General features: G+C 42.0%; 1 protein-coding gene across 1 annotated transcript in view; it reads right to left on the bottom strand.

Moving 5' to 3' along the window:
• LOC124596639 (juvenile hormone acid O-methyltransferase-like) overlaps window positions 1-16,958 on the bottom strand; it is a 39,595-nt gene that overhangs the window by 11,342 nt on the left and 11,295 nt on the right. Inside the window, exons 3-4 of the mRNA XM_047135867.1 lie at window positions 7,632-7,852; window positions 63-195 (exon numbers count right to left, since the gene is read on the bottom strand). Of these exons, the coding sequence (XP_046991823.1) occupies window positions 63-195; window positions 7,632-7,852 (354 nt within the window). The remainder of the gene's footprint in view (window positions 1-62; window positions 196-7,631; window positions 7,853-16,958) is intronic.

Raw genomic sequence — 16,958 nt, 5'->3', positions numbered from 1 at the left:
AAATGTCAATGAACAAAGCATAAAATAATATTAAGTGAGCGCTGTTTGCGCCTGTACGTTACCTTCATGTACCGAGCCCAGCGAGGGTCTTTCGCCAGTTCTTCATAAGCAGCCAAATGGGCACTCTTAGCTAGTACGGTAAAGACAGCCTCTCCTCCCGGTACCAGCAGCTTATGCATATTCTGGATGGCACATCTGTAAAACGAACGTTCATTATGATTTCTGAGATTATGTGAAACATTCTCCATTTGTTGAGTTCATGTATGTCTTTATACGAAGAAACAACGGTGTACAGTTATGCATTGCCTTTCTTTGGGTAGGGGGTGCGTGGGTGAAGAGAGGGTGGATAGTTTACCATCAGACTATCTATGTCGGTACTACGACCGTTGGGCACAAACAAATACTCCTTGTAATTCTCCCTAAAGCGTCTTAACGCTTTCTCACAACTTGGCTTCTAGTCCCTCAGTTCCTCAATCACTTAAATAACTCCTGAAGGGTTTATTTTATCTATTATTTATTTATCTTGATCTGATTAGGGCCACCAGGCCCTCTCTTACATAGTACCAGAGTTTCACACATACAGTACCTTTTTTTACATAATAGTTACCTAAGAAATGACAAATCTATATGACAGATAGTATTAAAATGATTTGAGGATCTATAGTGAGAATGTGAGCAAGTATTACTATGAACTAATAAATTTAATATTGGCAGTACTTCTACTACTGATGTTGCTGCCACTAATAGTGATAACAGTAGCAACAATAACAACAATAGCAATAATGATAATAAAAATAATAATGATACCAATAATAATAATAATAATCATAACGGCAGATATAAAAAGAATTCATAGGTGTACAAGTTAAATATTTTCTGGTAAAACGACTTCTGGGGAAACGAGATTTAAGGAGACTAAGTAATTTAGGACAGTTACTAGAAGGTAAGGGTTTAATTACATGATGATCTGGAACATTCAGCATAAAAATCTTCTGTACACGTGTTACCTGCAACTAGCGCAAGGATAAATGGGGCAGAATTTTATCCAAGAATAACTTTCCCTCAATACATGTTAGGCCAGTGTGCTACGTTTCTGCAGTTCTTAGAGTGTACCTTACTCACTGATGAGGCCAGCCTTTCAAGTGACGGGATCTTCAATTACCATCGTAACAATCACGTCTGCACTTATGAAACCCCTCTTGAAGTAAGACAAAACAGTCGTCAAAACTGGTTCATCCTCAACAGATAGAGAGGAATCATTCATGATCTTCTCATTGGCCCCTACTTCTTTCCGCAACGTAAACGAACCTAAGTCTTCTCCGAGGCGAATTGCTTTATTTACTAAACGATGTACGTTTAGTCGTCATCCAGTCGATATGGTTTACGCACGATGGTACTCCGCCTGACTTTAAACAATTAGTTCTTCGGTATCTCGACAACAAGTTTCCGAACAGCTGAATTGGTCGAGGGGGTCCATTGCATTGCCTACCATATCGGCAGATTTGAATTCCATGGATTCTTTTTTCTTTGGAGATATTTTAAATCCTTGGTGTATTGAACTCCCATACCCAATATCGATAGCTTGAGGGAGCATATCCAAAATGAATTTGACTAAATACAAACCGCACGTACGGCAACGTATGAAATGCAGGCTTAGGGGAGTCACAGAGGCTGGAGGAGGGCTCTTCGAGCAACTTTTTTAAATGTAAACGGGTTTGGCAAACCTACACTGATGAGCCAAAACATCACAGCTCACCGCGACGTCGAATGCCGCCTGGTGGCGTTAGGACCACGTGAAGCGGTAATAGGTAACAGAAGTATGAAAGCGGAGCAAACACGGACTTGGGAATGCCCTAGTGAAGATAAGGGCTGTAAATGGGGAAATCCATTGCGATAAGCGACTTCGACAAAGAGCAGATTATTATTACGCAGAGCCTGTGAACGAATGTCTCGAAGAGAGCGAAGTTGTTCTATCTACGGAAAGAGATAGAAGGACAGTGAAACTACTACTAGGTGGTAAATTGTTGGACATCCACGACTCTTCACAGAACGTCGGATTCGGAGGCTTGTCTGCTCTGTGGTCTCTCTGCCGAAACAGCACGGTGCTGGTGGAAGCGGAAGTGTTTTGGAACACGCCGTTCATCGTAGATTGTTTAACATGGAGCTCCGCAGCAGACCACTCCTACGTGTTCACATGTTGATCCAACGACATCGTCAATTGCGACTACAGTGGGCACGGGACTATCGCGATTCGACAGTCGATCAATGGAAACGTATCGGCTTTTCGGGTGAATCACATTTCAGCTACCGTATGTCGATGGTCGTCTCCACAAACGCCGTCATTGAGGTGAACAGAGCTGCAGGCTGCAAGGACGCAGGTTGGTGGGAGCAGATTATGCTATGGAATGCATACTCCTGCGTTTTGCGTAGGACCTGTGGTAGTAACCAAAGACACGCTGACAGCTGCGTACCACCTTACATCTTTTCGTGCTTGATGTCTTCACTGATGGCGATGTCATCTTTCAGCATTATAAGCATTATAATTGTCCGTGTCTCGGAGCCGAAACCGTGCTACAGTGGTTTGAGGAGCATTTTTGTGAACTCACGTTGATGTCCCGGCCACCAAATTCGCCTGATGTAAATCCTATGCAACCCATCTGGGCCGCTATCGGACGCTATCACCGCGTACGCAAATCAGCGGCCAGTTATTCACGCGAATTACATGACCTGTGCATATCTCCACAAACCTACCAACGAACTGTCGGGTCCCTGATACGCAGAATCAATGACGTATTTCGTTCCAAATACGGACAAACACATTATTAAGCAGGTGGTCATAATGTTTTGGCTCATGAGTGTATAATTTTTCTGCCATAAATTATAAATCCTGTTGCACATGTTAACGTATATAGTAAATGAATCATTTTTTGCCGTGAATAATAAAACCTTTCATTCATTCCTCTATAACGAAGAATTTTCGCGTCCATGTAGAGGAGTGTGTTACACTTTGGAACAGTTTTGAGTCTTTCACCTCTAGTCAGCCTTGTGATAGAATTTTAATGTTGTTGTTGTTGTTGTTGTTGTTGTTGTGGTCTTCAGTCCTGAGACTGGTTTGATGCAGCTCTCCATGCTACTCTATCCTGTGCAAGCTTCTTCATCTCCCAGTACCTGCTGCAACCTACATCCTTCTGAATCTGTTTAGAGTATTCATCTCTCGGTCTCCCTCTACGATTTTTACCGTCCACGCTGCCCTCCAATACTAAATTGGTGATCCCTTGATGCCTCAGAACATGTCCTACCAACCGATCCCTTCTTCTAGTCAAGTTGTGCCACAAACTTCTCTTCTCCCCAATCCTATTCAATACCTCCTCATTAGTTACGTGATCTACCCACCTTATCTTCAGCATTCCTCTGTAGCACCACATTTCGAAAGCTTCTATTCTCTTCTTGTCCAAACTAGTTATCGTCCATGTTTCACTTCCATACATGGCTACACTCCATACAAATATTTTCAGAAACGACTTCCTGACACTTAAATCTATACTCGATGTTAACAAATTTCTCTTCTTCAGAAACGATTTCCTTTCCATTGCCAGTCTACATTTTATATCCTCTCTACTTCGACCATCATCACTTATTTTACTCCCTAAATAGCAAAACTCCTTTACTACTTTAAGTGTCTCATTTCCTAATCTAATTCCCTCAGCATCACCCGATTTAATTTGACTACATTCCATTATCCTCGTTTTGCTTTTGTTGATGTTCATCTTATATCCTCCTTTCAAGACACTGTCCATTCCGTTCAACTGCTCTTCCAAGTCCTTTGCTGTCTCTGACAGAATTACAACGTCATCGACGAACCTCAAAGTTTTTACTTCTTCTCCATGAATTTTAATACCTACTCCGAATTTTTCTTTTGTTTCCTTTACTGCTTGCTCAATATACAGATTGAATAACATCGGGGAGAGGCTACAACCCTGTCTCACTCCTTTCCCAACCACTGCTTCCCTTTCATGCCCCTCGACTCTTATAACTGCCATCTGATTTCTGTACAAATTGTAAATAGCCTTTCGCTCCCTGTATTTTATACCTGCCACTTTCAGAATTTGAAAGAGAGTATTCCAGTTAACATTGTCAAAAGCTTTCTCTAAGTCTACAAATGCTAGAAACGTAGGTTTGCCTTTTCTTAATCTTTCTTCTAAGATAAGTCGTAAGGTTAGTATTGCCTCACGTGTTCCAACATTTCTACGGAATCCAAACTGATCTTCCCCGAGGTCCGCTTCTACCAGATTTTCCATTCGTCTGTAAAGAATTCGCGTTAGTATTTTGCAGCTGTGACTTGTTAAACTGATAGTTCGGTAATTTTCACATCTGTCAACACCTGCTTTCTTTGGGATTGGAATTATTATATTCTTCTTGAAGTCTGAGGGTATTTCGCCTGTCTCATACATCTTGCTCACCAGATGGTAGAGTTCTGTCATGACTGGCTCTCCCAAGGCCATCAGTAGTTCTAATGGAATGTTGTCTACTCCTGGGGCCTTGTTTCGACTCAGGTCTTTCAGTGCTCTGTCAATCTCTTCACGCAGTATCTTATCTCCCATTTCGTCTTCATCTACATCCTCTTCCATTTCCATAATATTGTCCTCAAGCACATCGCCCTTGTATAAACGCTCTATATACTCCTTCCACCTTTCTGCCTTCCCTTCTCTGCTTAGAACTAGGTTGCCATCTGAGCTCTTGATATTCATACAAGTGGTTCTCTTCTCTCCAAAGGTCTCTTTAATTTTCCTGTAGGCAGTATCTATCTTACCCCTAGTGAGACAAGCCTCCACATCCTTACATTTGTCCTCTAGCCATCCCTGCTTAGCCATTTTGCACTTCCTGTCGATCTCATTTTTGAGACGTTTGTATTCCTTTTTGCCTGCTTCATTTACTGCATTTTTATATTTTCTCCTTTCATCAATTAAATTCAATATTTCTTCTGTTACCCAAGGATTTCTATTAGCCCTCGCCTTTTTACCTACTTGATCGTCTGCTGCCTTCACTACTTCATCTCTCAGAGCTACCCATTCTTCTTCTACTGTATTTCTTTCCCCCATTCCTGTCAATTGTTCCCTTATGCTCTCCCTGAAACTCTGTACAACCTTTGGTTCTTTCAGTTTATCCAGGTCCCATCTCCTTAGATTCCCACCTTTTTGCAGTTTCTTCAGTTTCAATCTGCAGTTCATAACCAATAGATTGTGGTCAGAATCCACATCTGCCCCTTGAAATGTCTTACAATTTAAAACCTGGTTCCTAAATCTCTGTCTTACCATTATATAATCTATCTGATGCCTTTTAGTATCTCCAGGATTCTTCCAGGTATACAACCTTCTTTTATGATTCTTGAACCAAGTGTTAGCTATGATTAAGTTACGCTCTGTGCAAAATTCTACAAGGCGGCTTCCTCTTTCATTTCTTCCCCCCAACCCATATTCACCTACTATGTTTCCTTCTCTCCCTTTTCCTACTGACGAATTCCAGTCACCCACGACTATTAAATTTTCGTCTCCCTTCACTACCTGAATAATTTCTTTTATCTCGTCATACATTTCATCTATTTCTTCATCATCTGCAGAGCTACTTGGCATGTAAACTTGTACTACTGTAGTAGGCATGGGCTTTGTGTCTATCTTGGCCACAATAATGCGTTCACTATGCTGTTTGAAGTAGCTAACCCGCACTCCTATTTTTTTATTCACTATTAAACCTACTCCTGCATTACCCCTATTTGATTTTGTATTTATAACCCTGTAATCACCTGACCAAAAGTCTTGTTCCTCCTGCCACCGAACTTCACTAATTCCCACTATATCTAACTTTAACTTATCCATTTCCCTTTTTAAATTTTCTAACCTACCTGCCCGATTAAGGTATCTGACATTCCACGCTCCGATCCGTAGAACGCCAGTTTTCTTTCTCCTGATAACGACGTCCTCTTGAATAGTCCCCGCCCGGAGATCCGAATGGGGGACTATTTTACCTCCGGAATATTTTACCCAAGAGGTCGCCATCATCATTTAATCATACAGTAAAGCTGCATGTCTTCGGGAAAAATTACGGCTGTAGTTTCCCCTTGCTTTCAGCCATTCGCAGTACCAGCACAGCAAGGCCGTTTTGGCTAATGTTACAAGGCCAGATCAGTCAATCATCCAGACTGTTGCCCCTGCAACTACTGAAAAGGCTGCTGCCCCTCTTCAGGAACCACATGTTTGTCTGGCCTCTCAACAGATACCCCTCCGTTGTGGTTGCACCTACGGTACGGCCATCTGTATCGCTGAGGCACGCAAGCCTCTCCACCAACGGCAAGGTCCATGGTTCATGGGGGGAGAATTTTAATATACAGTAATTTCTTACCTTTTTTAAATGATGGCATTAATTTTTCGTGTTCTGCTCTTTATTTATGGAACTACAAAAATTCGTCAGGAGAAGTAAGGTTTTTTAAATGTGAAAAAAATCTTCCAACGTACAACATGGTATTGCACCAAGGGACGTCTAGCTTACTGTACTCTAAATGCCAACGTTAAATCTTCTCATTACTGCATTTAATAGTCTGTCTGTTACATTATTGCTCTACTACACATCAATGATCAGGAAGTGACGTCAGACTATGTAGACGTATTATCAAAAGGCTACTGCAAGTTAAATACGTTCAGAAATAGAAGCTATTGGCAACTAGCACAAATTTTCGTTTAGAAGACAGGTAAAAATATGAAGGAAACACAGAATCTCAGTTCATTTTTAATTATATTATATTTAACTATCATTTTCAACATAAAAGACGGTGATTTGGTGTATTACAGACGAAGTATGGCTTAACTGTTCACATGCTATAAACCTACTTCTAAAAAATATAGAATTTTACTCATCATAGAATTCTTTACCGAAGAAGTAACGGTGTCTTCCAAATAGCTTTAATATATCACACAGCACTTAAGTGTGTGGAACTCAAAATATTTAGAAGTCCTGCACAGAACACAATCTTGTGTCCCGCAACGACAGAAACAATAAGAAATGAGTAGTACGCCTTCCTCCATGTGACAGTGAAATCAGTTACTACGATGAAACACCTACTGGGAAATATTATGAGTTGCTAGGTGCACCATTCTCCAGGTACAACACTCTCACGTACATATGAAGTTTTGTAATGTTGTAATGCCAAGAATAAACTCTAATATTTCTGAGATGTGCTATTATACACCCTGCATTCCTGGTCTCCCCACTCAGTGACGGTGGCAGATGCTACCAACTTGGATGACACACTACAGAGTCGGCCAATGTGGCCGAGCGGTTCTACAGTCTGGAACCGCGCGACAGCTACGGTCGCAGGTTCGAATCCTGCCTCGGGCATGGCTGTGTGTGATGTCCTTAGGTTAGTTAGGTTTAAATAGTTCGAAGTTCTAGGGGACTGATTACCTCACAAGCTAAGTTCCATAGTGCTCGGAGCCATTTGACACACTACAGACAGCAGATGGTATGCTTGCTACACCTACTTTACACTTGCTGCGCCCATACACTGTGTATTGGATTTCCTATTCTGTCAAGATGTTCATTTCTTTGTTCAGTTCTATGTATGTTCCATGTTCTAATACCTGTCGTCAGACAGCCAGTGTATGACCATCACGGCGAACACCTTGCCGAAGGGTGCGTACTGCCACACGGAAGATTTCTCCAGGTGAGGTGTCATTGCGTCAAATATCTCGTACGTAATGGTGCCAGGTAGTGTGTTGTGCTGCCTGCAGAACTCCAACATCTCTGGGCTGATGTCACAGGCCACCAGCTTCGTGCCAGGCGGCAGTCGCGGAGCTATGACCTGTCAGAACAAAGTACACTTTCTTGTTTTGCTCTCTGCAGCTGTGACACAGCTCAAAAAATAATTCCGTGCTTCACTCTACAACATTGGTGTGTGGAAGAGAATATAAGTTCACCAGACAAATATCACACTCTAGCCAAACCTTTACAAACTGTATCTTCTTCCCGTTACATAATGAACTACTAAATAACACCAACAGTTAACTCCAAGATAAAATCTGTAGGTAGCTTATTTATCTCCGAATGTCACATCTCTCGACAGTTTACCACAACAAATCGTACTAAAAGACCCGTTTTGGAGATATCTTTAATGCAGTGTATCTTAGCTTTGGTACATGCTTCATTTATTTGGTATTTTCGTTTCTAAACTTCAAATGTTTAGCGTTTTGTCTGCTCAAACCGCGGCGTTTATGAGTTCGCATGAGAAAACAGTGATGTCTCCATGATGTCACCCATCTTTCGCTCTGATTGGATGATGTGAGCAACCTGAACAACTGCCATGGTAAATTACACATTGTATTTGTCGTATTTTTACTTGTGTATTACAAAAATATGCAAATTAAGTGATATAGCGCACAAAATGACTCATCTACAGTATACACTGGTCTGTTGAAATTGCTTGTATTCCCTTATCTGGATTTACGCAGATTTTGTCCTTGATCCATGTTTACATCGGGTCTGGGAGCACCAAGTTCCTTTACTTTCATCTTAACCGCATGTTCCAAAATTTTACCTGATAAATTCCACACCCAATTCATATTGTGTTGTTTTCAAACTCGTCGTATGCTGCTGTTATTCGCAAGAACCTGTAACTCAATAAACCCATGCATAATACACTCACAAAAAGAAACTTGCTAACAACGCACATTAACCGCAGTTAGCAAGCAAGGAAACTAAAGTAACGGGACATATTTCGCTTATGGGGTATGTTTCCTCCAGTCATTCGTTAAACTCTCGCTGGGCGGTGATAGTTATGTTACCACACTCTAGTGCACTCTGGCGAGACATTTACAAATTTATTCAGACGTTGGGTGGGATATCCAATAGCATAAAAAAGCACTATGAAAATAATAATGCTAAATGGCACATAATGATGCAATTAAACATAAGAGAGATACACAGAGCCATGGATTCGATAGTGAAGTTTAGCGACCCTGTTCATTTCCCTTGGATGTAAGCAGTGGAACATGAAAATTGTACGCAGGTTAATAGGACACGGGTAGACTGAAACACCAGAGCTTTCGGGGCGCCCATAAGAGCTGTACTTTGAGAAGGCCAAGGGCCCAAACCTCTGCTGCACATGGCTAAGTGGCATTTCAACGCGCAGCTGGAGACTATAATCCGTTCATCATAAGAATAAACCTGATGTAAACAAACACAAACACGATGATTGGTCAGAAGCCGTAGCACACGTACACTGGTGTTGTTACGCTCTTGGAAGTAGGTCCTACTTATGTATTAGATATCTTATTACTAAGTTACGTTAAATGAAACTTTAAGATATTCAAATGTATTAAAAGCCACAAATGTTTTTCTTAATCACGCTTTACCTACGTAGTTTTTATTTAACAAATCGTGTACAGTCACAGCCTCTGCAGTGTTGTGCTTTGATTGTCGCGATGGTAGGCTGGGCGCACACTGATCCAGCATTTCACCTAAAGCAAGTGTAGCGAAATAAAATGTTTTGCTAGGTACGAGCGCTCCATGTATTTCAATGGGAGCCCGCACACTGATCAAGCAAACGTTGCGAGGCGTTTCGCAACGCCTTGAAACATTTGAGCAGTTGGTCGACGCCTGGATCCGATACAGACGATGGTTGATGTTTCAAGGAGCAAAACGTTCTGCGCATACGTCAACTCCCTTCCACTACCCACCATTACAACTGTAACGCCCAGCTCTGACCGTACAGAAGCGCCTGCTTTGTGTTTTCGGATCTGTGTTTTAGTCAAGTGTATTGTGTAATGACTGAAACAGGGGAAGATGGCGTGATCGACGATACAGTTATCGATGTTGATATACTTGTAGCCCTCGTGGAAACCAGACCCGAGTTGTACGTGATTACCAGGAAAGATCACCACAACCAGGACGTGATCGCCAAAGCATGGCAACACGTAGGTCAGGAAATAAAGATCTCAGCTAAGAAATGCATAATTAAAAAACAAATTAATAAAATTCGTGCAGTTTTATCAAGAATGGCCTTAATGAGTTATAAAAGTGTTCATATCTTGAAAACCTTTTCTTTCAATCGTTTAACAGCTTTAAACATAATGTTGTATTAAGATTTAAACAAAAATATTTCTAAATTGATTGAAAATTACTATTTAGTACGATAATAAGGTAATAATTTAATCATAATCTTTACTTTTGTACATGAGTTCATTTCTACATTCAGGTCTATACATTAATAATTCTTCACATATTGATTGATATCTTAATTACAAAAGGCCATCCTGTCTTGCCAAGGAACAGCACCTGTTGGGCTATTAAAAAAGCGAACGTAGCTTTCTCTAGCTTTGTAGGCTGCTTTTGAAGCTCGTGTTCCAGCCTGCTGTGGTTCTTCATCAACCTCAACAATATGCATAAGCTCATCATAGACTTCTGCTAGTTTTCCTTCCCTTTTTCTTATGAAACTGTGCAACACACAACAGGCTAATACAATTTGTTTAGTGACATCTGGATGAACGAGCATTGCTTGCTCAAGAATTCTGAATTTTTTAACCATCATACTAATCGCGCATTCTCTATTCTGCGAGCTCTAGATATCCTGTAGTTGTATATTTTTCTGTCATTACTTAGAAGTGTTGATCTAGGAAATAGTTCCATCATATTGATAGCCAAACCGTGTGCATCATCACCTACAAACACGTAAGGAAACGAAACGTTTTTGTTTGGGTACAACAATCGGGGTACAGGGATATTTAACCTCTTGTCAACGAATCTCTGTCCAAAGCTCGAAGAGAGAAAAACACCAGCATCATTTTTTCTTCCCGGTGCTCCTACGCCAACTACCAAAAAGTTTCCTTGAGCATCTACCACTGCTTGTAGCACAATAGAGTGAAAGTTCTTGTAATTGTAGTAGGCTGATCCACGGTTCCATGGTCCCTCAATTCTTATATGTTTTCCATCTACTGTGCCACAGCAGTTTGGAAAATTACACAAGTCTTCAAAGCGTTCAGCTACCGATACCCATTTTTCAGGTGTAGGCTCAGTCATCATATACAACGGTGACTACTTCCCAAATATAAGTACATGTCTCAGCTAATATTTTTCCGACTGTCGTTGCACCAACACGAAGATTGTAATGGACGTATTGAAATCTATCCCCAGTAGCCAGAAACCTGAAAATACCAAATACCATTAGCATACAAATAGTTTTTCACTTATTTTACTAATTTTTCATGTTTTGTTGTAGGTAATGAGTGCAAGTCCAAGTGGCACGTTCTGAGGTCCTCATACGCGAGATATCTGCGTGAGCTGAACAAAATGCCAAGTGGATCAAGTGGGAACAAGAAAAAATGGTATTTGGCTGACGCAATGAGTTTTTTGCTGCCCTACATTGGACATCCAAAAAGTACAACCAGCAATATGGCTCAAACGCGAACAGATGTAGCAGCTGAGGAAGGAACAGAAGGGAACTTGGAACAACCCACAACTGAGACAGATGTTGCCGCAGTCGCTGGTCCTTCAACTTCACTTACAGCAGCGGTCGAAATGAATCCAAGGGAAAAAAAGGCTAAGACACCAGCGGAGGTAGTGGCAAAACAATGGCTGCATATTTTAAATCGATTACCCCCAAAAAAATCATCATAAGAACATCCTATGATGCTTTATTTTAGAGGTCAATGCCGGAAATTGAAAAATTGTCTGACACCTCTCAAAGACATTTCAAAATGGATGTTGTAAAACAGCTGAACTACTATCTTGATCAAGAAGAAGGGGTTTATTCAGGCCAACCGCATGTCCCTCAAATTTCACCAGCATCAACTTCCTGCAGTTCTCATGGCAGAAACCCGCCAGGTGATTCGACACCATCTCAGATATCTGCTCAAGACGAATATAATCTTTTACAGTTTGGTGACTATTATAATTCAAATAACCTTTTGTGGTTCAACAAAAAGTAACTCTTCCTTGAGAAATATGTTTTGACGTTTCATTATAATGTAACAATTATGTTTTCAATTTCAATTGAAAAGTATTGTTTTATTTCGTTTGGTATCAATTTTATTTTATAATTAATAAAATGTTTCGACTCAGGTCTTTCAGTGCTGAGTCGAAACAAGGCCCCGGGAGTAGACATATTCCGTAAGAACTACTGATGGCCTTGGGAGAGCCAGTCCTGACAAAACTCTACCAACTTGAGAGCAAGATGTATGAGACAAGCGAAATACCCTCAGACTTCAAGAAGAATATAATAATTCCAATCCCAAAGAAAGCAGGTGTTGACAGATGTGGAAATTACCGAACTATCAGATTGATAAGTCACAGCTGCAAAATACTAACACGATTTCATCACAGACGAATGGAAAAACTGGTAGAAGCCGACCTCGGGGAAGATCAGTTTGGATTCCGTAGAAATGTTGGAACACGTGAGGCAATACTCACCTTACGACTTATCATAGAAGAAAGTTTAAGGAAAGGTAAACCTACGTATCTAGCATTTGTAGACTTAGAGAAAGCTTTTGACAATGTTGACTGGAATACTCTCTTTCAAATTCTAAAGGTGGAAGGGAAAAATACAGGGAACGAAAGGCTATTTACAATTTGTACAGAAACCAAATGGCAGTTATGAGTGCCGAGGGGCATGAAAGGGAAGTAGTGGTTGGGAAGGGGGTGAGACAGGGTTGTTGCCTATCCCCAATGTTGTTCAATCTGTATATTGAGCAAGCAGTAAAGGAAACAAAAGAAAAATTTGGAGTAGGTATTAACATCCATGGAGAAGAAATAAAAACTTTAAGGTTCGCCGATGACACTGTAATTCTGTCAGAGACAGCAAAGGATTTGGAACAGCAGTAGAACGGAATGGACAGTGTCTTGCAAGGAGGATATAAGATGAACATCAACAAGAGCAAAACGAGGATAATGGAATGAAGTCGAATTAATTCGGGTGATGCTGAGGGAATTACATTAGGAAATGAGACACTTAAAGTAGTAAAGGAGTTTTGCTATTTGGGGAGCAAAATAACTGATGATGGTCGAAGTAGAGAAGATATAAAATGTAGATTGGCAATGGCAAGGAAAGCGTTTCTGAAGAAGATAAATTTGTTAACAACGAGTATAGATTTAAGTGACAGGAAGTCGTTTCTGAAAGTATTTGTGTGGAGTGCAGCCATGTATGGAAGTGAAACATGGACGATAAATACACTCCCGGAAATTGAAATAAGAACACCGTGAATTCATTGTCGCAGGAAGGGGAAACTTTATTGACACATTCCTGGGGTCAGATACATCACATGATCACACTGACAGAACCACAGGCACATAGACACAGGCAACAGAGCATGCACAATGTCGGCACTAGTACAGTGTATATCCACCTTTCGCAGCAATGCAGGCTGCTATTCTCCCATGGAGACGATCGTAGAGATGCTGGATGTAGTCCTGTGGAACGGCTTGCCATGCCATTTCCACCTGGCGCCTCAGTTGGACCAGCGTTCGTGCTGGACGTGCAGACCGCGTGAGACGACGCTTCATCCAGTCCCAAACATGCTCAATGGGCGACAGATCCGGAGATCTTGCTGGCCAGGGTAGTTGACTTACACCATCTAGAGCACGTTGGGTGGCACGGGATACATGCGGACGTGCATTGTCCTGTTGGAACAGCAAGTTCCCTTGCCGGTCTAGGAATGGTAGAACGATGGGTTCGATGACGGTTTGGATGTACCGTGCACTATTCAGTGTCCCCTCGACGATCACCAGTGGTGTACGGCCAGTGTAGGAGATCGCTCCCCACACCATGATGCCGAGTGTTGGCCGTGTGTGCCTCGGTCGTATGCAGTCCTGATTGTGGCGCTCACCTGCACGGCGCCAAACACGCATACGACCATCATTGGCACCAAGGCAGAAGCGACTCTCATCGCTGAAGACGACACGTCTCCATTCGTCCCTCCATTCACGCCTGTCGCGACACCACTGGAGGCGGGCTGCACGATGTTGGGGCGTGAGCGGAAGACGGCCTAACGGTGTGCGGGACCGTAGCCCAGCTTCATGGAGACGGTTGCGAATGGTCCTCGCCGATACCCCAGGAGCAACAGTGTCCCTAATTTGCTGGGAAGTGGCGGTGCGGTCCCCTACGGCACTGCGTAGGATCCTACGGTCTTGGCGTGCATCCGTGCGTCGCTGCGGTCCAGTCCCAGGTCGACGGGCACGTGCACCTTCCGCCGACCACTGGCGACAACATCGATGTACTGTGGAGACCTCACGCCCCACGTGTTGAGCAATTCGGCGGTACGTCCACCCGGCCTCCCGCATGCCCACTATACGCCCTCGCTCAAAGTACGTCAACTGCACATACGGTTCACGTCCACGCTGTCGCGGCATGCTACCAGTGTTAAAGACTGCGATGGAGCTCCGTATGCCACGGCAAACTGGCTGACACTGACGGCGGCGGTGCACAAATGCTGCGCAGCTAGCGCCATTCGACGGCCAACACCGCGGTTCCTGGTGTGTCCGCTGTGCCGTGCGTGTGATCATTGCTTGTACAGCCCTCTCGCAGTGTCCGGAGCAAGTATGGTGGGTCTGACACACCGGTGTCAATGTGTTCTTTTTTCCATTTCCAGGAGTGTAGTTTGGACAAGAAGAGAATAGAAGCTTTCGAAATGTGGTGCTACAGAAGAATGCTGAAGATTAGATGGGTAGATCACATAACTAATGAGGAGGTATTGAACTGAATTGGGGAGACGAGGAGTTTGTGGCACAACGTGACAAGAAGAAGGGACCAGTTGGTAGGACATGTTCTGAGGCATCAAGGGATCACAAATTTAGCATTGGAGGGCAGCGTGGAGGGTAAAACTCATAGAGGGAGACCAAGAGATGAATACACTAAGCAGATTCAGAGGGATGTAGGATACAATAAGTACTGGGAGAAGAAGAAGCTTGCACATGGAGAGCTGCATCAAACCAGTCTCAGGACTGAAGACCACAACAACAACAACAATTAATAAAATATGTTAATAAAACTTATGGTTTCGTTTCGTTTCACCTAATGACATGTGTGATTGTATAAATAAGCAGTGCTTATTTATTATGTTCTATGAGCATGATATTTAAGCCTAAAGACTTGAATTTATGTACCATCATATTACAATATGAGCAACATATAGAAACAAAAATATACAAAATAAATTCAACTATTTTCTTGATAAATGCAGAAGAGAAACAAATTTAAAAGACGAAATAGCCCACTGATTTTATATGGATGTCCCATTTCTGTTCATATATGAACTGTGAATTGCTGCCAAAAAGAAAAAAAATATTCTATTTACTTATTTAAAAACGAAATATTGTATGTGGTCCGCCTCGGATTCTGAAGGGTAAGAAGTGGTCCTCAGCAGTAAAAAGGTTGAGAACCACTGGTATAGCTGTTCCACATTACAAAATACAGGGTGATTCAAAAAGAATACCGCAACTTTAAAAATGTGTATTTAATGAAAGAAACATAATATAACCTCCTGTTATACATCATTACAAAGAGTATTTAAAAAGTTTTTTTTCACTCAAAAACAAGTTCAGAGATGTTCAATATGGCCCCCTCCAGACACACGAGCAATATCAACCCGATACTCCAACTCGTTCCACACTCTCTGTAGCATATCAGGCGTAACAGTTTGGATAGCTGCTGTTATTTCTCGTTTCAAATCATCAATGGTGGCTGGGAGAGGTGGCCGAAACACCATATCCTTAACATAACCCCACAAGAAAAAATCGCAGGGGGTAAGATCAGGGGTTCTTGGAGGCCAGTGATGAAGTGCTCTGTCACGGGCTGCCTGGCGGCCGATCCATCGCCTCGGGTAGTTGACGTTCAGGTAGTTATGGACAGATAAGTGCCAATGTGGTGGCGCTCCATCCTGCTGAAATATGAATTGTTGTGCTTCTTGTTCGAGCTGAGGGAACAGCCAATTCTCTAACATCTCCAGATACTGTAGTCCAGTTACAGTAGCACCTTCCAAGAAAAAGGGAGCAAAAACTTCATTGGCTGAAATGGCACAGAAAACGTTCACCTTAGGCGAGTCACGTTCATACTGAGTTGTTTCCCGCGGATTCTCAGTGCCCCATATACAGACATTGTGACGGTTGACTTTCCCGTTAGTGTGGAAAGTTGCTTCATCACTAAACACAATCTTTGAAACGAAAGATTCATCTGTTTCCATTTGAGCAAGGATAAAATCACAGAAATCGATTCTTTTAATCTTATCAGCTGCAGACAGTGCTTGAACCAATTTCAGACGATAAGGTTTCATAACCAACCTTTTTCGTAGGACTCTCCATACAGTTGATTGTGGAATTTGCAGCTCTCTGCTAGCTCTGCGAGTCGATTTTCCTGGGCTGCGAACAAATGCTTGCTGGATGCGTGCTACATTTTCGTCACTCGTTCTCGGCCGTCCAGAACTTTTCCCTTTGCACAAACACCCATTCTCTGTAAACTGTTTATACCAACGTTTAATACACCACCTATCAGGAGGTTTAACACCATACTTCGTTCGAAATGCACGCTGAACAACTGTCGTCGATTCACTTCTGCCGTACTCAATAACACAAAAAGCTTTCTGTTGAGCAGTCGCCATCTTAGCATCAACTGACGCTGAAGCCTAGTCAACAGCCCCTCAAGCGAACAAATGTACAACTAAATGAAACTTTATAGCTCCCTTAACTCGCCGACAGATAGTGCTTAGCTCTGCCTTTTGTCGATGCAGAGTTTTAAATTCCTAAAGCTGTGGTATTCTTTTTGAATCACCCTGTATAACTATAAATTTTAATTATAAAGTTATTATGAGGCTAATTACGGCACTTACGAAGTTCATCAAGTGTCGTAGGTAACCACTGTGATAACTGCACATTTTACATAACCGTTTGAATCGTAACTGCAGTAAATTAAACTTACCTTAAAGTTA

The sequence above is a fragment of the Schistocerca americana genome, chromosome 2 (genome assembly GCF_021461395.2).
Source record: "Schistocerca americana isolate TAMUIC-IGC-003095 chromosome 2, iqSchAmer2.1, whole genome shotgun sequence".
Taxonomy (NCBI): domain Eukaryota; kingdom Metazoa; phylum Arthropoda; class Insecta; order Orthoptera; family Acrididae; genus Schistocerca; species Schistocerca americana.
This window is presented reverse-complemented; position numbering and strand designations above follow the sequence as displayed.